The sequence below is a fragment of the Corythoichthys intestinalis genome, chromosome 14 (genome assembly GCF_030265065.1).
Source record: "Corythoichthys intestinalis isolate RoL2023-P3 chromosome 14, ASM3026506v1, whole genome shotgun sequence".
Taxonomy (NCBI): domain Eukaryota; kingdom Metazoa; phylum Chordata; class Actinopteri; order Syngnathiformes; family Syngnathidae; genus Corythoichthys; species Corythoichthys intestinalis.
This window is the reverse complement of record NC_080408.1, coordinates 27,284,271-27,304,645: the sequence shown is the minus strand read 5'-3', so window position 1 is coordinate 27,304,645 and position 20,375 is coordinate 27,284,271. Positions and strand designations below refer to the sequence as shown.

The 20,375-nt window shown below is 39.5% G+C and overlaps 1 protein-coding gene across 1 annotated transcript in view; it reads right to left on the bottom strand.

The window, feature by feature from the left end:
* Nucleotides 1-20,375, bottom strand: part of LOC130929927 (uncharacterized) — a 74,234-nt gene that overhangs the window by 5,876 nt on the left and 47,983 nt on the right. The window contains 29 exon segments of the mRNA XM_057857568.1: nt 834-938; nt 1,057-1,353; nt 1,451-1,654; nt 1,733-2,041; nt 2,120-2,244; nt 2,344-2,509; nt 6,605-6,788; nt 8,277-8,473; nt 8,574-8,692; nt 8,774-8,900; nt 10,231-10,620; nt 10,688-10,778; nt 10,882-11,027; nt 11,115-11,291; nt 11,380-11,622; nt 13,007-13,262; nt 13,380-13,516; nt 16,058-16,181; nt 16,271-16,476; nt 16,570-16,637; nt 16,725-17,040; nt 17,131-17,301; nt 17,387-17,536; nt 18,150-18,268; nt 19,372-19,510; nt 19,684-19,787; nt 19,882-19,980; nt 20,076-20,139; nt 20,220-20,375. Of these exon segments, the coding sequence (XP_057713551.1) occupies nt 834-938; nt 1,057-1,353; nt 1,451-1,654; nt 1,733-2,041; nt 2,120-2,244; nt 2,344-2,509; nt 6,605-6,788; nt 8,277-8,473; nt 8,574-8,692; nt 8,774-8,900; nt 10,231-10,620; nt 10,688-10,778; nt 10,882-11,027; nt 11,115-11,291; nt 11,380-11,622; nt 13,007-13,262; nt 13,380-13,516; nt 16,058-16,181; nt 16,271-16,476; nt 16,570-16,637; nt 16,725-17,040; nt 17,131-17,301; nt 17,387-17,536; nt 18,150-18,268; nt 19,372-19,510; nt 19,684-19,787; nt 19,882-19,980; nt 20,076-20,139; nt 20,220-20,375 (4,989 nt within the window).

The following is a 20,375-nucleotide window of genomic DNA, read 5'->3' as shown; positions in this document are numbered from 1 at the left end:
TTTTTATTGATTCTTTTGTTACCTTTTCATTGCCTCAAAATAATTTTTGCGTGTGTTTCCCTCTCATACTTTTAAGCACTGTGTTTTCTTTTTGGTAGCTTTAAAGCAGATAGTTGATCTGTTGACCACATTAATCACGTAGTATATTTAAACCACCCTTATTTGATATTACTACGTTTAAGTATTTTCTTAAGGCATCTTTAGTATGTTCTTTCTGTATGAATCTAAACAAAACAAGCTGAACGCACACTGTAGTACTTTGGTTGTCAAATTCGCCTCTTGTTGGAGGTTTCGCCGGTGTAGCACATTTTGGCAGAACACCGTCTTTTTTTCTACTCGCGACTCATCCCATCTTTCCTGTTCAATTTGCTTTTGCTGCTCGTTTTGTGAAATATCGACAGTGCTATCATGCTCATTAATGTTCTTTCCGGGTACAAATTCAAAGAGTTAAACAGATTACATGTTTATATCACTAGAGTCATACTCTGGAAGCCCAGCAGCTTAACCATGTGATGTCACCGCACTGCGACTTCAACAACAATGGTGATCTAATAGTTAAGTACAGTAACTAGTTGAATATCAAATTATTTTCTCTCATAAAAACGTTTATCTTTTAAGAACTACAAGTTCTTCTATCCGTGGATCCGTTTAAATCTTTAATTTTGACAACATATGATAATAAACATTGAAAGCTGTGTGCGACTTTCCTCAGTGAAAAAATATATTTTTTGTATTCATCAATGAAAGTATGGACGGTGTTGAGAGAATACATAGATATATGTACAGGACTCATAACATTGCTTTGCTGTGTGTAAAGAAAGGGATATCAGCACCTGATAAGTCAGTTCCTTGATACGCCTCTCATATTTACGGATTCCTTTTATTGCTTCACCGCTCTTCTTTTGCTCCGACTCCACCTCATTTTCAAGCTCCTTCACCTGAAAGCAAAAAAACATATCATTTTAACATTAATGTCGTGTGTGTTAAGATGAACAAGCTCTTTGTGACTGCTTGCGCAACTTTGTTAAATTGATATACTGGAGTTTCAACTCTTACCCTGGCCTCGAGCTTCTGCACCTGCTTCTTGCCACCCTTCATTGCAATTTGTTCAGCTTCATCCAGGCGGTGCTGCAGGTCTTTGATGGTTTGCTCCATATTTTTCTTCATGCGCTCCAGGTGAGCACTCGTATCTTGCTCTTTCTTGAGCTCTTCTGCCATCATGGCAGCATCGGTGATGGCCTTTTTGGCCTTCTCCTCAGCATTCCTGCATTCTTGGACTGCTTCTTCAACTTCATTCTGAAGTTGCGATGCATCAGCTTCAAGTTTCTTCTTCTGATTAATCAGCCCAGTATTCTGTGTATTTTTTTTTTTTTAGATGTGACAATTCACTAAGTAAGAAAATGCTGAAGCAGAAAAGAATTTGCATATAATGCGTATAGTAGTCTTTCACCTGTGAATGCAGTAGCTGCACCCTCTCGCTAACATCCAGCAACTCTTGCTCAGCAAGTTTGCGACTTCTTTCCGTTTGTTCGAGTGCAGCCCTCAGTTCCTCCAGCTCGGCCTGAATGAGGTTGTTCCGTCTCTCAACAATGGCGATGTTCTCCTTAAGATCATCATTGGCACGAACAGACTCATCCAGCTGAATTTGGCAATCCTTCATGGGATGACATCAACCATAATGATGTAAGTAATCAGTATAATGTCTTGTGAAAATGTGTGGAGACTAGTTTACCTTGAGATGTGCATGGACAGATTTGAGTTGCTTCTGCGCCTCAGCCGCCTGCCTGTTGGCCTGACTTAGCTGAATCTCCATTTCATTGAGGTCTCCCTCCATCTTCTTCTTTATACGGAGGGCCTCGTTTCTGCTTCGACACTCGGCTTCGAGAGAACTCTGCAGCGTTTCGATAGTCCTCTGCATGTTCCTTTTGCATTGCTCCATCTCCTCATCTTTCTCAGCTAATTTCCGTTCAATGTCAGCTTTGATCTGGTTGAACTCAAGCTGGGCTCTAAGAATTTTACCTTCTTCATGCTCTAACGAAGCCTGGCAGACAGAAGGATTCATTGAGACAACTTCAATTTTGTTCAATTAGGTGTTTCTTCACATGCAAAATTTCCCAACCTCTGCTTCCTCAAGAGCAGACTGGATCTCACTCTTCTCCTGGTCCAATTGTTTTCTTATTTTCTCCAGCTCATGAATATTTTTTCCACTCTCGCCAAGTTGCTCGGTGAGATCAGAAATTTCCTCTGTAAAACATTGAGTATGATTATGTAAGGATGTACAATAAATGCTATGCATTAAGGTGTTTTAATAAAATGGGCCTGTAGAGACGTCGTAAAGCATACCCTGTAAGTTCTTGTTTTCTCTTTTCATGGTCTCCAACTGATCCAGAGACTCTTCATAGCAGTTCTTCAACTTGAAAAGTTCAGTGCTCAGAGCTCTAGCTTCTTTCTGTGAGCCTTCCAGCTCACATTGAGACTCCTCGTACTTCTGTTTCCACTCAGATAAGACCTACCAGGGATGGAAATTAACAAAACAATGAATAATACCGTATTGGCCCGAATATAAGACAGTCCTGATTATAAGACGACCCCCTCTTTTTTCAAGACTCAAGTTTGAAAAAAGACTTTTTGAACACCAAATTAATTTTTATACAGATAATAATTACAGTAGATCTGAAACAAATGATTATAACAATATATTTGAAAGAAAATGCATGTTATTTTGTAGTGGTGTCAACAATAATCGATGCGGGGATGCATCCCGATGCGGGGCCATGAACGATTCGATTCGATGCAGGCAACAAGCCGAATTGATTCAGCGCATTTTAAAATATATAATTACTTTCAAAAATCTTCCCTGCGCAATTCCGGTGATGCAACGGATTTGGTTTCCCCATTTGTATTACTATTCTCATGTTCCATTTTTTACACACCGCATAACTCTGGTCAAGTTTCCCACCAACCTCATAGAAGCCAAAATGTCTCCAGATGTCTGCTTTCAATGTCTTAGGTGCATCAATAATCTTTCTCGCTCCCTCTTTCTCCGCTTCAGCCATTGTTATGTTATGTTCTATCTCTTAGAGGTTAGATCTTGTGCCCGAACCCAATTAACATTTTGGGTCCGACCCAACCCGAAATTAGGCAGCATTCACGTTCGGCTCGGGTCGGGTTGGGCCGCCGCGCCGGACTAATAGATTATTTAAAAAAAAAAAAAAAAAAGGGATAAAACCGAGAGCAGGCTCTCTGTATTGTGCATTTGCTTGTGCATGCAGTGGCCCGCATGTTTTATATTAAACTTTCCCAGCGTTATTTCGTTGTGTAAATGCTTTCATAATTATCATAAAAATATGTAGACTATTTAAACATTAAGAAAACTTGCGTTTTTTTCTGCCAACTCGAAGAAATGAAAATAAATTGCTGCTGCTGCGTTTTTTTTCTCCCGTCACTCCAACAACAACAACAACAAAAAGCGGGCCATGTCGGGTCGGGCTGGATTTTTTAGGCCCGATCTAACCTCTATTGCACATATATAGTGGGCTGGACCTACATTTTACTTTTGTTCTACAATGCAATTTAGTTGATGTTTTGTTTGCAACTGAACTGATCCCTGGATTGATATTGCGATAAAGATGCTGCTGCACTACAATATTTTCTTTGTAGTTTTCTTTAATATTTACTTGAATATTTTTATTGACGGGTCGTTGTGACTAAAATATAGTGACTGTTATAACTGATTTTGCACAGGAGTTCAGATGTTGCACTGTGTGAAAGGCTGCTATTTTGTGTAGGAAAAAAAAAAAAAAAAAAAAGAGAAAGCCCTGGTCTCATTTAAAGCACTAATTATATGCTGTGATCTGTTGTTGTTGTTTTTTTTTAAATATATATATATATCTGAAAGTATTTTCATTTGACTTCAACCAGGAGTGACACAAGAGCCAATAAAAAGTTGTTTAATGTCTGACCGCTTGTGTTGCCTCATGATTCATGAAAAATATGCTTTGCTTTAGAATTTTAATGCATCCCAGGCTTTAATGCATCGCGATGCATTGCCGATGTTGAGAGAAATGTTGGGAGAAATATTTTGTATTCATAAATGTGTCCTCAGTTGATGTTGAAATAATGTTCCTATTGCTTGTTATTATTGACATATTATCTTTTCACCACAAGATGGCAGGATAGGACTTAATTGTCTGAAGTGCTACTATTATTACTTCTTTTTGTTTGACTTTGATCACTTTGATTTGTGGGATTGCCTGTGAAGACAGCAATGACAGAGGATGTATCCGCATGTCGATGGAAATTAAACATCAACAAATTAAACATTTTGGCTAAAAGACAACTTATTCTCCCTCAATTCTTCCTATGAATGCAACGTTGAGCTGCAACCACCTCAACAGCCGAATCGAACCGAATCGAATCGTGACCCTCTGAATCGAATCGAATCGTGGCCCTCCGAATCGTACTCGAATCAAATCGTGAGGGCAGTGCCGATGCACACCTCTATTATTTTGCCTCATTCAAATCTTAATATCTGAACATTTAAATATGTAAACTAAAGTGCAATCACATTCGTAAATGAATGGCTTCTGGTTTTTGAAATGTAAATAAACCAATCTCTTGTGATAAAACAACAAAATTGCAATAACTGCATTAACTATCAAAGTGAAGTCTAACTGTAACTGTAGTCTTGAAACAAATCTGAATAAGGAAAAACATTGCAATAAAATAATGCAAACTGGTTAAACTTGAGAGTAGCTGAGATCTCTCATGACAGAACATCGCTTCAATTATATCTGGCGCCATCTAGCGTCGTGAATGGGGAGAGTAGCTGCGATCTGTCATAACAGAACATCGCTTAAATGATATCTGGTGTCATCTAGCGTCGTGAATGGGTATGTCTAGACCACGAATATAAGACGACCCCCTCTTTTTCAATCTTATTTCAATGCAAAAAACACCGTCTTATATTCGGGCCAATACAGTAACTATCCAGATCTCAGATGCACTTGAATTTTATTGTAATTTACTCCCTTTTGTCCCTCATCAAATCCTATCAATCAATACTTCAGCGTAAGTTAATTCTCTGGGCACTATTTTTGCATGCCATCCAAATCCTAGACCTAGAATCTGCACCAAGCAAGGGGGCGTTTTAGACAAGGTTTTGGTAATGTTGTCAACATCCACAAGTGCACACTATGATGTGTGTTTGTTCTTTTATAGGTGTGAAGACCGCGGACTCCTTTGCACCAATAAGCATGCTTTTTTTCCTTCCTCTTTAACTGTGCCGCATTTGTTGGCGCAGCTCATTCTTTCAAAGTCAGAAGGAGAAACTAGTTTGATGAATGGAAAGTTAATGCTTGCATGGGATAAGGTGGTGCAAGCCTACCTATTGGCAGATTAGATTATTATGGCTACAGAGATCCTTGCAGTGAAATGGACACTTTTACACCATCACTCATGTCCTTGAAAGAACGCCCTCTGTACCTACATACCTATCTTGGTGTAGATAGGTCTCCAGGAGTCGAAATCATATGTGGCATGTGTTGCGCTGGCATGAAAATACTCAAGTCACATTTTGTGCCTTAGCCTACGGGCGCAGTTTACGAAAATAGGACCCTTAACCCATGGAACAGCCATTGAGACAATGCCATCCAACCATCCATCGGGGCAGCAGCTTTAGCAGGGAAGCCCAGACTTCCCTCTCCCCAGCCACTTCAACCAGCTCCTCCGGCGGGATCCCAAGGCTTTCCCAGGCCAGCCGAGAGACATAGTCTCTCCAGCTTGTCCTGGGTCGTCCCAAGGGCCTCCCGCTGGTGGGAAAACCTCTCCGGGAGATGTCCAGGACGTATCCAACCCAGATGTTCGAGCAATCGCAGCTGTCTCCTCTCAATGGAGAGGAGTAGTGGCTCAACGCCGAGTCCCTCCCGGATGACCAAACTTCTCACCCTATCTCCTGAGGAGAGCCCGGACACCCAGTGGAGGAAACTCATTTTGGCCGCTTGTATCCGGGTTCTTGTTCTTTCGGTCACGACCCACGGCTTGTGACCATAGGTGAGGGTAGGAACGTAGATCGACTGGTAAATCGAGAGTTTCGCCTTTTGGCCTCAGCTCCTTCTTCAAGACCCCAAGATACTTGAACTCAGGGGCTCATTCCCAACCCAGAGAGGGCATTCCACCTTTTTCCGACCGATGACCATTGTCTCGGATTTGGAGGTGCTGATCTTCATCCCAAACGCTTCACACTCTGCTGCAAACCGCTCCAGTGAGAGTTGGAGGCTTGATGAAGCATACAGCACCATATCATCTGCAAAAAGCAGAGATGCAATGCTGAGGTCACCAAACCGGACCCCTTCAACGCTTTGGCTGCGCCTAGAAATTCTGTCCATAAAAAATATGAACAGAATCGGTTACAACGGGCAGCCTTGGCGGAGTCCAACCCTCACTGGGAACGGATTCGACTCACTGCCGGCAATGCGGACCAAACTCTGACACCAGTTGTACAGGGACCAAACAGCCCTTACCAAGGGGCTCAGGGAGACAATGGTTAATTGTATTTTGTGGTCTACTTGTACAAACAAAAATGTTTAATTTGCATAAACGTCACCTTGTCAAAGTTTCTTTGCTTCTTATCCAGAGCAGCAGCGGCAGCATTTGCCCTCTCCACATCCACCATGAGGTCTTCGATCTCATTCTGCAATCTGTGTTTGGTCTTCTCTAGAGATGAACATTTAGCATTCACTGCTTCCACAGCCTCCTCAGCATCCTGTAGACGCTGAGCCAGCTTCTTCCTTTGGAAACCAACATTTAGACCTATTAATGTTATCAAACTTACGTTTTACACAAATCACTATTCAATGAATGATTGCATATATATCCACAAAGAAGTTAACATTGTAATTTCCGGACTACAAGCCGCTACTTTTTTACTCGCTTTGAACCCTATGGCGTATAGTCCAGAGCATGTTATATGTGGATTTTTCAGGCCGATAAGCTGGATGGCTTTAGTAGGGTTGTTAAAAGTATTGAATTGTATTGATACTGAACTGTTGTATCGGGATACAATATCAGATTACTCAGTTATCTATTGTTTTTTGGGCTACCACTGGTTAAGAGAATTTCGTTGTCATGGGGTAAAGTTGATTCTGCATGACTCTAGTTACTAAAGGAGTATATTTTTGCATTTTCCTTGTTAACTCATTTTCTGCCGTTGACTGCGCTTGACGTCAAATCCATTTGAAGTGGGAACATTCATTTGCTGCCAAGTTCAAATGGATTGGATGTCTAGTAGTCATAAACTCTTCTAATGAGTTTTAATTTTTCATGAGCCACAAGACTGGATGTCTATCATCCTCCAATAAAGAGGCCCTAAAAGAACTTTTTTTTAAAAAATTTAATTTATGTAGTATCGAAAATAGTAAGCTGAAAATATTATAATATCGCGACAACAGTAGTCTTTAGGCATGACTATCTCTGTGACTTATCGTCAGTGCAGCTTATACATGAACGAATAGTTTTCTTGTCAAAATTGGTAGGTGCGGCTTATAGTCTGTTCCGGCTTATCTATGAGCAAATGGCGTTTTCTTGTCGAATTTGGTGGTTGGCGACTCAAGGCTGAGTTATGCCTCTGCGGCAGACATATGCCGATTTACGAACCTCCCTCCGTCGTAGCCTGACGTGTAGCTCCACAAAATTCTGACTACGCGTCGCATCAACGCATGGTGACGTGACACAAATTGACTGTGATTGGTGCGCTCAGACTGTTGTTTCCAGTTTAGCACAAAATCACCGCCATTTACAAACATTGTTGCGCTAACGACCTCCTCCGCAACTGTGTTCTGCATCGCCTGCGCCTCAACATTTGTATGATCAACATTTGTTGTTCAATGTTGATGAGCTGAAGATCCACATTCAAGCGTTCCATCTCTGTTGGCATTGTTGTGTAACCGGAAGAAAACCAGAGGAAGAAGACAAGAGTCCCACAAAACCATACAAACACAACGCCACACCCTTCTAGTGGTTTGGCAGCGAATTACAATTACAATTGCAACGCGTTCCCTTGCTGCAGAACTATCAAATGCTCATTGACGCCATAGTCGCTATGCTGTCACTGGAACGCAGAAGCATAACTCAGGCTTTATTGTCAGGTGCGCCTTATAGTCCGAAAACTATGATGGACATTTTAGCTAGACCAAACAAACAAAGCATAAAGCAAACAAAAAGCTGACCTGTCAGACAGTAAAGTTTCTCAATACGTCATAGTGAATTATCAAACTTACTTAGCCTCTTCCAATTCTTCAGTCCGCTGAATGGCATCAGTTTCATACTTAGTCCTCCATTGAGCCACCTCAGAATTGGCTTTAGACATGCCACGCTGAAGTTCAGCCTTGGCCTCCTGCTCCTCCTCATACTGCTCTCTGAGCAGGTCACAGTCATGGCGTGACGATTGGACAGCATGAGCTAATGCATTCTTAGCCTATCAGCAGAATAATATACGTTAATGTGTGTATGTTGCATACAATATGCTTTTCAGATAACTGCAAATGGTGAGCAAGGGAAAGAGACGTTTATCTTACTTTGGTCTCTTCTTCCAGTTGTCGTTTAAGGTCTTCAATTTGTTGAGTGTATGACATTTTTCCTCTGGTTAGTTGAGACACCAAAGATTCCTTCTCGTCAAGTTGTCTTGAGAGCTCACCTAGCATTGTGGCCACCTTTTTATTATTTTCTGAACATAGTCGTGGTGAATGTCTTCAAATTCAAGCAATGAGTTTCATACCATTTTCAGTTTGAAGCTTTGCTTTCTGCATATTGAAGTCATTGATGCAGCGTTGGGCTTCTTCAAACTTAGTCTTGTATTCATTCATCTGATCTTCTACAGTTCTGCATGTCTTCTCAAGATTTGTCTGCAATCAGAATGTTTATCAATATTAACATACAACCACGTCCACATATGCAGTGAGGTGAGACTGAATTAATGTCAATAAATGTTCAGCTCACAGAGTAAGTTTTTTTGGTTTTGAGCTGCCATGTGATCCAACCATGTATTGAGTTCATATCAAAATATTGTATGCACAGTAGTACTGTTTATCACCTTCAGCAAGTTTCAAGAATGAACAACCACCAAACATCAACATATTGGCTCTAAACCTGCTTCAAAACACCTTTTCATGATATATTTGGGTGACTGGTATTAAAAAGAAAATACTAAGAATTGAGTGTAGAACCTTTAGTACAGCATACTTAGGGTTATAACCTCCGAGGGGGGAAAATATATATCCATTAAAAAGTTAGAACGGCATGCATAAGGGGGGGCTGAAAAGTGTCATTGCATGTAATTTGACTTATATATATATATATATATATATATACTGTATATATATATACACATATACAATATTACATTTCGAACAGATCATGTGACTAGCAACTTAGACGGTCATTTTCTTTGCATTAAATTAAAAAAAAAAAATTAGGGGAGGGCAATTTTATTTTTCAAATGATTTTTTTCTTTGATTTAATTTTTTTTTTTTTTTTTTTTTTTTTTTTTTGATTGAAGCAACTTTTTTTGGGATTAAATGATTTAGACAAAAATGTCCTACTCATAATATGGCCCAAACACAAAAAGAATTGCTTCAATCAAAGAAAACTTTTTCAATGAAAAACTAAGTGTTCAAATTGTGTTTTTCAATCTCAAATATTTTTTCGCATTCAAAAACTTTTTCCATGATTGACCTTTTTTTTTTTTTTTTTTTTTTAATTGAAGCGACTTTTTTGGTTGAAAATATATATTTTGATTGAAGCAACTTTTTTTGGATTGAGTAATGACACAGATCTACCTCCATATGGCTCCGCCCATGGGATACAGTTTTTGAGTGGAGTAACTACATTGGCACGACACTGGCGGGCGTACCATATTCACTGGATGACGATCTTGGCGAAAAGTATTGCCTAAGCAGCCTGATTTAGAATTCCCCTCAAGAATGATGGGAAACAAAAAATGCTCTTTGTCAACTTATTATTATAAATATTTTTGTAAGTTAATTTTATTGCTGACACTCAGGATCATCAACATGTTGTGCCCCTCCTGCCCCAAAAGTCAAACTCCGCCTATGCCGGCATGAGAAGAATGAAATCCTCTGCCCAGCAAAAGGGTGTTCCTTTTGTTGAGTCTAGTATTCAATAAATATGTACTGTATGTTTTTGGCTCTATTACTTTTAAAAAACGTTACCTACTTTTGTTTTGACAATATGTTCCATATTGGAGATGACATCATCCAGTTCCAGTCTGAGTTCGCTCTTCTCCTTCTCCAGTTTCTGCTTGACTCTCTGTAGGTTGTCAATCTGCTCCCCCAGGTCAGCAACACTGTCAGCTTGTTTCTTTCTCAGTGTGGCTGCGGTGGCTTCATGCTGCAGGGTGGCTTCCTCCAGGTCTCTGCGGAGTTTCTGGAACTCAGCCTCCCTCTTCTTGTTCATCTCAATCTGGGCAGATGTGGCTCCACCTGCCTCCTCCAGCCTCTCACTGATCTCCTCCAGCTCTCTGGCCAAGTCTGCTCTCTGCTTTTCCACTTTAGCACGGGCAGCTCGCTCTGCCTCAAGCTCTTCCTCCAGCTCCTCAATGCGGGCCTGTTTAGACACTTTTAGTTAGTTGCTGTTTAATACATTCCAAACCATTTCATGAAACAAGCGTTACCTGAAGTTCTTTCAATTTCTTTTGAAGCTGAATGGCAACTGCCTGCTCATCCTCTATTCTAGCAGTGAGCTGGTTGACTTCAAAGTCCTTCCTGCAATGGAAAAAAAAAAGGCCATTATAAGATCTTTTCTCTACCTTTGCTTAGTTTTGACTAGGCTATATACAGTATTCCTTAAATGAACTATGTTGTTTACTTTTTTAAATGCTCTTCCAGTTGTTGTTTGTCATTCTCCAGATCCATTAGGCTCTCCTGGGTCAACTTTAAGTCTCCCTCCAGCTTCCTCTTTGCTCTCTCAAGATCCATTCGAATCTTCTTTTCTTGTTCAAGGGACCCTTCAAGCTAGGAAAAAAATGTTTGATTATTGTTAGTGTTTTTATTATTTTATTTTATATTATCCTTTTCAAAGTAATAGCTTGAAGCGCATACATCATCCACTTGCTGCTCCAGTTTTGACTTGGCCTTGGTTAGAGTGTTGACTTTGTCTTCTTCACTCTGAAGGTCATCCAGAGTTTGCTGATGAGCTTCTTGTAAGGCTTTCTTCTCCTTTGTCAACTTGGCAATGATTTCATCTAAAGCTGCCATTTCTTCCACCAGATTCTTCACCTGGGGAAAAATAACGATAATGATATCTGGAGCTTAATTCCTGTTCACAAACGTTTTACAGATACCACAATCACAACATCAACAGTACCTTGTTCTCAGTGGCATGCTTCTCTTTCTCCACTTTAGCCAGAGTTAACTCCAAGTCATCAATGTCCTTTTTCAGCTCGGAACATTCATCCTCTAACTTTCTCTTTTTCGCCGTTAACTCCGCATTCATCTCCTCCTCATCTTCCAGTCGTTCCGATAACTCTTTGGCTTTTGCTTCCATCTGAATTTTGTGTTTGATCAACCCTTCACATCTTTCTTCAGCATCAGCAAGATTATCTTGTTCCTAATTGGCGAATACCATGACATGTTATACATTTATATCTTCTCAATCGCAGCATGTAATTGATATGAATACGTAAGTCCCTAAGAGCAGGGGTCCCCAACGACCGGGCCGCGGACCGGTACCGGTCCGTGGCGCATTTGGTACCGGGCCGCGCAGAAATAATAAATAATTTATTAACGACTTCATTCTGGCCAATTGACTTTGGCCTGTGCCGCTTAACACACCAATATCCCTGTCTGCTCTAGATATACTAGTACAGGATAGGAGGTCGTCATAGAAATGCATTGATTGGGCTGTTAGCACTAAATCTCGTTTTGTATATCTATGCGCGCTTGGACTCGATAATAACGTATGACGTAGGTCGTCGCCAATCACATTTCTTCCCGGAAATAATTAGCCCCCACACTAGAATGACTGAATAACAGACGTCTTTGGACATACTTTTTACGGGGAAAAGGGAACCTGACGAGCCAGAAGATGTGCCTACAACCTCAAAGAAAACAAAATTTATGCTACTTCCCAATAACTAAAGATCCACGAACTGCAAAGGAGTGAATTCGTGACCCGTATGTGAATAAATCGAGTGATTCGAGCATGTCTGTGGAACAGGAATATCAGCTTGTAGAGATCGCAAATCACGGCGATTTAAACGTACATTTGAGACAACAACCCTACCGAAGTTCTGGATTTAAGTCATTTCAGAATATCCTGACATTGCTAGGAGCGCGCTGAAAACTGTGCTACAATTTCCAACATCGTGTATTTGTGATGCTAACTTCTCTCACTCTCCCATCTCGGGACCATCTCGTCTCAACGAAACAAACTCAGGCCTCCCACTGATTCAGCGGGTGAGTTGTATTTTTTCCCTGCACTTAACACGACGGGGCTAAAAACAAATGCTATTTTATATTTTCTGTATTTTTCTGCCGCACATTGCCGGTGTTCTGACAAAGTTGGCATGCGCGTAACGTTAAAAAGGACCGCGAATGCAGCGATTCCTAAGTACACACTACAAACTTTCTTTAAAGAAAGGAATATTAACTTACGTTTGCCATGTTAGGCGCGCACAACAACTGCACGTAGCCCTCTCACTTAACGACTTCGCCGTTTCGTTAAGCATTAATTTACGCCATTTCTGTGTTGCACATGTATGTTTGTGATGTAAATAGTTTTTAGCACCATTGGATAACATTGAGAGTCCAACTGAATATAAAAGAGGGCTTTTTTCACCGCCACACAAGCTTGGGGAGCAAAATTTTATAAAGGTGCAAAATTTGACAGGACATCGGTCCGTGAAAAAAAGACCCAAATCACACCGGTCCGTGGTGCAAAAAAGGTTGGGGACCCCTGCCTAAGAGCGAAGATTGATATCATTTAAACTTACCGCCTGAACTTGGAGCTGCAAGTCATTTTTTTCTTGGAGAAGAGAGACCATTTTCTCTTCCAGTTCCTTCCTGCGGGTTTCAGACTTTGCATAAGCTTCTTTCAACTTCAGGAATTCTTCCTTCATGTTGGCCATTTCTTTTTCTGCTTCTGCAGATCTTAAAAGAGGTTTGATCTTGAAGTACAGCTTCATCCAAGGCCAATTCTTAACCCCCATGAAGGCACGAATGTTCCACTGGATCACCAGTAATGCATCCCTGTCAAATATCATAATTTAATTAGATTTTTTTCATTCAAATATATGCAAAAATTATTAACACCATTACAGTAGTTGTTTGCTCTACAGTGCATTCTGTCGGCCTAATTTCGCTAACCTCCTTTCAACAATCTTCTGGAATTCCACTCTTGCCAGGAGACCTCTTGATCTCGACTGAATGCCAGTAATAATGAGAGATAAACGGTCATCCCTCATCTCCTCGAGTTGCCCGAGGAGACCAGCTTTGAAGAACACCTTCAGAAAATTGTACAGTAATATTATTATCCGATACCTTTTTTATTTGCCTTTAAAATGAACAATGCCACTTAAGAAGCTTTAATTTTCAGAAAGATGTGTTCAGTGAGCTGATGCTAGAACAACGGAAGTGGTTGTAAAACCAGAATTATGTTGTTTTTCGGGATGTTCTGATCTCATATTTTTCACCCGAGTCCGAGTCCCCTGATTTTGAGAATCTGCCGATACCGAGTCCCAATCCGATACTGATTTTTTTTTTTTTGTTTGTTTTTTTATGAAACAAAAGTTAACCATGCCACCTCCGTAATGTGAATGATTTTTAAGCAAGAATAATATATGAAAATGCTTGTCTTTATTAAAATGATTCATCGATTGAGTCCACTCAAATCCACGCTTTGACGCTCCCGCTGCAGAGAACAGCCTCTCACTTACACAATGAGTTGCCACGACACACTTAAGCAAGTTTAAAGATGTTTGACACATTTGTGCCTTTGATCGTAGAGCTACCAAGCTTCTCTTGCAAGATCAAAGCTTCAAACCTGTCAGTCATCCTTAACTTAAGTACCAAACACAAGCTGGACAGTTTGGCCGCATTGCTTAGCAGGAGGGAGGGTGACTTAGAGGCAATGGTGCTGTGCGAGCACAAAGCAGAATTCAAAACCCGATCCATTTCACCTAATTCCGATTCTCTGATAAATAGCGCGATCGCCCCAATTTCCGATCACAGGGTTGGGCATTGTTTGAATTTGAACGGTTCTGGTTCGATTCCATGTTTCGATTCTGGTTCCAAGCGATTCTCGATTCCAATTCTTTTAAGATGCATGGTCAAAAAAATTGTTATATTAATTATATATAAACTATATAATTTCTCAACTTCTCGATTATTATTTTTTTTAACTATGTAAACTTTCAAATAACTTTACTAGGAATTTCTCACAGGGCTACTTTGAACTTGTATACAAATATCAGTCTTTGAACTTTGAATATAATGAAGTTTATTTCCACATGAGTGCGCTTTTCAGAAAAGATCACGGAGAAAACATTTACACAAATTCGTTTGCCTATATTTTAGAGTGTCTTATGCTGCAGGCATTTATTGTACTGCATCATTAGGTGGTATTTCTACAAGTTAGCTAAGGGCTGACAACTTGCAGATGTCAGGCAGGGAGTGTTCTGTCCCTTGATCTTAGGTTGACTAATTTTTAAGTTTATTTTCTTTCTAAAGGAAAATATTGTTCATCCGTCCACATGATATCACTATTGTAACTCCAGACTCTACAGCTTGTCTTTGGTTTTGCTTTGTGCTCTTGGTTTCTCCAAGTGGTGACTTACTGGAAGCTGCAGGAAAAAAGAACATTAGTTGAAAAAGAATCTTTGAGGTGTACAGACGCTACACACCTCCTCTGCACTACACATCGTTGGGAACCCTTGATAAAACAAAATCTGTAAATTTGCACGTTTTAACAGAGGGTCTGATATCATTTTTGTGTGTTTATTCTGTTACTTTGTTGTCTATTATGTGAAGCGAAGCAACACGTTTTTGTGCTAAGCTAAATTAGTCACTTCATTTGATTTGCTTATAACGGAGCTAGAGATTTTTTTTCCGGTCGGCGGTCAGGGCATCAAAACTTGGAATCAAATTTTAAAAATTCGCACGGTTCGGGGAGAACCGGGGTGTTAATCCCGGATCCCATCGATGCTCGATGCCCAATCCTACCGATCAAGTGATCAGATCAGGACATCCCTAGTTATTTTTAATTAAATTACTACTGCGTATTGATCATATAATCAGTTCATGTGTTGTTGTTTTTTTTGCACTAACTCAATTCTTGAAAAAAATGCTACGTTAAAAAAAAATACCGTACTGGCCCGAATATAAGACGGCCCTGATTATAAAACGACCCCCTCTTTTTCAACACTCAAGTTTGAAAAAAGGCTTTTTGAACACCAAATTAATTTTTATACAGAAAATAATTACTGTACATCTGAAACAAATGATTATAACAATGTATTTGAGAGAAAAAGCATGTTATCTTGCCTCATTCAAATCTTAATATCTGAACATTTAAATATGTAAACTGAAGTGCAATCACATTCGTAAATGAATGGCTTCTGGTTTTTGTCATGTAAATAAACCAATCTATTGTGATAAAACAACAAAATTGCAATAACTGCATTAACTATCAAAGTGAAGTCTAACTGTAACTGTAGTCTTGAAACAAATCTGAATAAGGAAAATCATTGCAATAAAATAATGCAAACTGGTTATACTAGTAGCTGAGATCTGTCATTACAGAACATCGCTTCAATGATATCTGGTGCCATCTAGCGTTGTGAATGGGGAGAGTAGCTGCGATCTGTCATAACAGAACATCGCTTCAATGATATCTGGCGTCATCTAGCGTCGTGAATGGGTATAATGTCTAGACCGCGAACATAAGACGACCCCCTCTTTTTCAATCTTATTTCAATGCAAAAAACACTGTCTTATATTCGGGCCAATACGGTACTTAAGTTTATTTGAGTTGATTTATAACTTGCCTTTGTGTGTCCAAACTTGTACTGATTGTGGTCAATATCCAAAGACCCGAGGAGTTTTTCTGCTCCCTTCTTACTGTCGATGAACTGACCCTCAGGAATAGCAGCAGGATTTAGGATGCGATATCTAAAAATGGAAGGATCAAAAAAAAATTTTTTTTTTCAATTAATGAATCCAAATTATTGTACTTTTTTGGGGTGTAAAAATTATAATACCTCTGTTTGAAATCCCCATAGAGGATCCTGTTGGGGAAGCCCTTCCTGCAGATTCTGATGCCTTCCAGCACACCGTTGCAGCGCAGCTGGTGCATCACCAGAGGGTTCTCCATGGCTCCAGGAGTCTTGGTCTCATTGGGGATGATGCAGCGTACAAAGTGCGGGTGAGTAGACCTTAAGTTGGTCATCAGTTTGTTGAGATTCTCCTGTGAATATAGAGATACAATATTACGTGGTCAACATCTTACCCGATTAAAGATTCTGTTAATATTTTTATGTTAAACTTTTTTTGTACTAACCCTATGCAAGGCTGACACAGTCTGAAAGGATGAACCCTTCTTCTTGCCTCCTTTGCCCTTCGCGCCATCTGCAAGTTAACCAGAATGAAATTCAAGTATACTTTTAGTGTTACAAGCAGGAGAAAAATATTGTAGTATTCAATGATCATTCTTACCTGTTGCTGAATCGGCTCCAGCATAATTGGCAAAGAGTAAGGCCAATAATTTTAGAGTAGACTTTTGGTAAAGTGAAACAACAGTCTCATTTAAAGGATCCTTGTTCTTCACCAGCCAGTTGTTGATATTATAATCTACAGTCCCGGCATAGTGCATCAGGGCAAAATGTGCCTCAGGTTTCCCTTTGACTATCCTGGGCTTCTGAAAGTTGCTGGATTTTCCCAGGTGGTTGTCATAGAGCTTAGCTTTAAAGGTTGCATCGCTGGCTTTGGGGAACATGCACTCCTCTTCAAGGATAGACATGATACCCATGGGCTAAGAGGAGTGAAAAATGAAGTGTAGTGAAAACGGGTTTGGTCAAACATTTTACAAAATTTGATTAATGTGTTAATATCAGTTTCTCACCTTTTCAATCAGGTCAATGCATGCCTGCAGGTCCATACCAAAATCTATGAAAGTCCATTCAATGCCTTCCTTCTTGTACTCTTCTTGTTCCAGCACAAACATGTGATGGTTGAAAAACTGTTGCAGTTTTTCATTGGTGAAATTGATGCACAGCTGCTCAAAGGTGTTGAACTAAAATGGAAAGTGGACAAACAATTTTCTCACCATTTTACTCAAATATTATTTTTGGTTTAAAGCAATAATAAACAAAGCTGACATCAAAGATCTCAAATCCGGCAATATCCAGAACTCCAATGAAATACTGGCGAGGCTGCTTGGTATCCAGAGATTGGTTGATACGGACCACCATCCACAGGAACATCTTCTCATACACTGACTTAGACAATGCACCAACTGCATAGTAGACCTATAAAAGAAATTAAATAAATAATCCGGTTATAGTGTTTGTTAGTGAGATGGTTATAAACACCATACTTTGGTTGTGATTGTCATGATTTGCAGCTTTGTAGCAAATCATGCAATGGATCAACTATACTGTGTTGTCTTAAGTTTAGCTACATCTGAATTTTATTTCTCTTGGCCAAAACATAGACAAACTTTTACAGCGGTTTGAAAAAGTACTTGAACCTTTTGGAATTTCTCACATTTTTGCATACAATCACCATCAAATGTGATCTGAGCTTTGTCAAAATCACATAGATGTAAAAAACTGTGTCTGCTTAGTTCTATTTTTTCTCCTTCTTTCATTATTTGATGCTAGCCTCATTAAAATATGAAAACCTATAAATGTTTGGCTGGTTTTACTTAAATCAGACACTGTTTTTTTCATCTGTGTGATTTTGACTAAGATCCAATCACATTTGATGGTGATTTTATGCATATATGTGAGAAATTCCAAAAGGTTCAGATACTTTTTCATACCACTGCATACGTACAACAATGACTACTGTGTGTTGCAAAAGCAATAACATTCCTACTTTTCTCTAAAAAAATTTTTTTTTAATTTTAAAAAAAATTACCTGCTGAACATTTTGTCCCTTGGTGACCCACTCATTCCCCACTTTAACTCTTGGATGACAAAGACCTTTGATGAGGTCAGCTGAGTTCATGCCCATCAGATACGCAACTTTGTCAGCATCTGGGAAATTTTAAGGAATTTTTTAAAAAAAAGGAAAATATTTTACATTTCCATACGTTTATCGTAAGGCTGTCAAACGATTGAAATTTTTAATCGAGTTAATCACAGCTTAAAAATTAAATAATCGTAATTAATCGCAATTCAAACCATCTATAAAATATGCCATATGTTTCTGTAAATTATTGTTGGAATGGAAAGATAAGACACAAGACGGATATATACATTCAACATACTGTACATAAGTACTGTATTTGTTTTTTATAACAATAAATCAACAAGGCGGCGGCACAGTGGCTGAGTGGTTAGCACGTCTGCCTCACAGTTCTGAGATCAAGGGTTCAATCCCGGGCTTCGGCCTTCCTGTGTGGAGTTTGCATGTTCTCCCCGTGCCTGCGTGGGTTTCCTCCGGGAACTCCGGTTTCCTCCCACATCCCAAAAACATGCATGGTAGGCTGATTGAACACTCTAAATTGTCCATAGGTGTGAGTGTGTGCGTGAATGGTTGTGTGTCTCCTTGTGCCCTGCGATTGGCTGGCAACCAATTCAGGGTGTCCCCTGCCTACTGCCCGAAGTTAGCTGGGATAGGCTCCAGCACCTCCGTGACCCTCGTGAGGAATAAGCGGCATGGAAAATGAATGAATGAATAAATCAACAAGATGGCATTAACATTAACATTCTGTTAAAACGATCCATGGATAGAAAGACTTGTAGTTCTTAAAAGATAAATGTTAGCACAAGTTATAGAAATTTTATATTAAAACCCCTCTTAATGTTTTCGTTTTAATAAAATTTGTAAAATTTTCAATCAAAAAATAAACTAGTAGCTCGCCATTGTTGATGTCAATAATTACACAATGCTCATGGTGCTTAAACCCATAAAATCAGTCACACCCAAGCACCAGCAGAGGGCGACAAAACACAAGTAACAAGTGGACATGACACTGTGCTGTCATTTTAATCTGTTTGAGCGGGGCATGTGCGTTAATTGAGTCAAATATTTTAACGTGATTAATCAAAAAAATTAATCATCGCCCATTAACGCGATAATTTTGACAGCCCTAGTTTATAGGATACCTTTTGGAAATTCAGAGCTTCCATCTCACCTTCAGTGCCATCAGCTTCTGCCTGCTCTTCACGTTGCTTGTTCTTGAACTTCATGTTACCGTAGTGCATTATGGCACCAGTCAGTTTGTAGATGCCATTCTTTTCTTCTTGGGTGAAGCCCAGCACATCAAAGGCATCCTGGGTTCAATTTAAGGATAACATTGTTTGCACTATCAACATTTGACGGTAAAAACTGTTAATTTACAACACACTGGACAGGTTTAGTAGTAAAAACATAAAATTGCATCGAAATAGAAATTTTTAAATACTAATTTTACACCCTCATCTATCAAGACATTTGACTTCCTTACATCAGTGGCCATAAGCTCCTCAGCATCGTTGATGGAGGCGACAGTTGTTTCTCCTTGGGAGATGAATGCATAATCGTAGGGGTTGTTGGTGATGAGCAGCATTTCTAAAAGAAGAATAAAAATATTACTTTTCAGATTATGAAAACAAAACCAGCCCCAGTACAGCCACTAATCTTGATGTTAGTAGTTATTATGTACCTAAAAGCTCAGGTTTTTTCTGAGAGAGGATCTGATAGAAGATGTGGTAGTCTCGCTCAGCTTTAAGCTGAAAGGTGACACGGGACTTCTCCAACAGATCTATAGGTAGTTAAAAAAAATAAATAAAAGGATATATTAAGATAAAATTCCAAACCATGCCCATAACCAATGTACATTCATTAAAAGTTACCAACATGTCTCAATATCAGCTGATGCAAGCTTTCCACTGGCAGCAAAGTGAATTCGGATAAATTTTCCCTGGTTGGAAATGAAGTGTTAAAATACACTACCAAACGGCAAAATATTCATTCATTCCTTTGTGTATACGTCAAGCTTACGAATCTGGAAGAGTTGTCATTTCTGATGGTTTTGGCATTGCCAAATGCCTCCAAAGCTGGGTTAGCCTGGATGATTTGATCCTCCAAGGTACCCTGAAAACACAGCAATTTGCTCAAATGTAACAGTAGGTCAAAAAAAAAAAAAAAGAAGAAAAA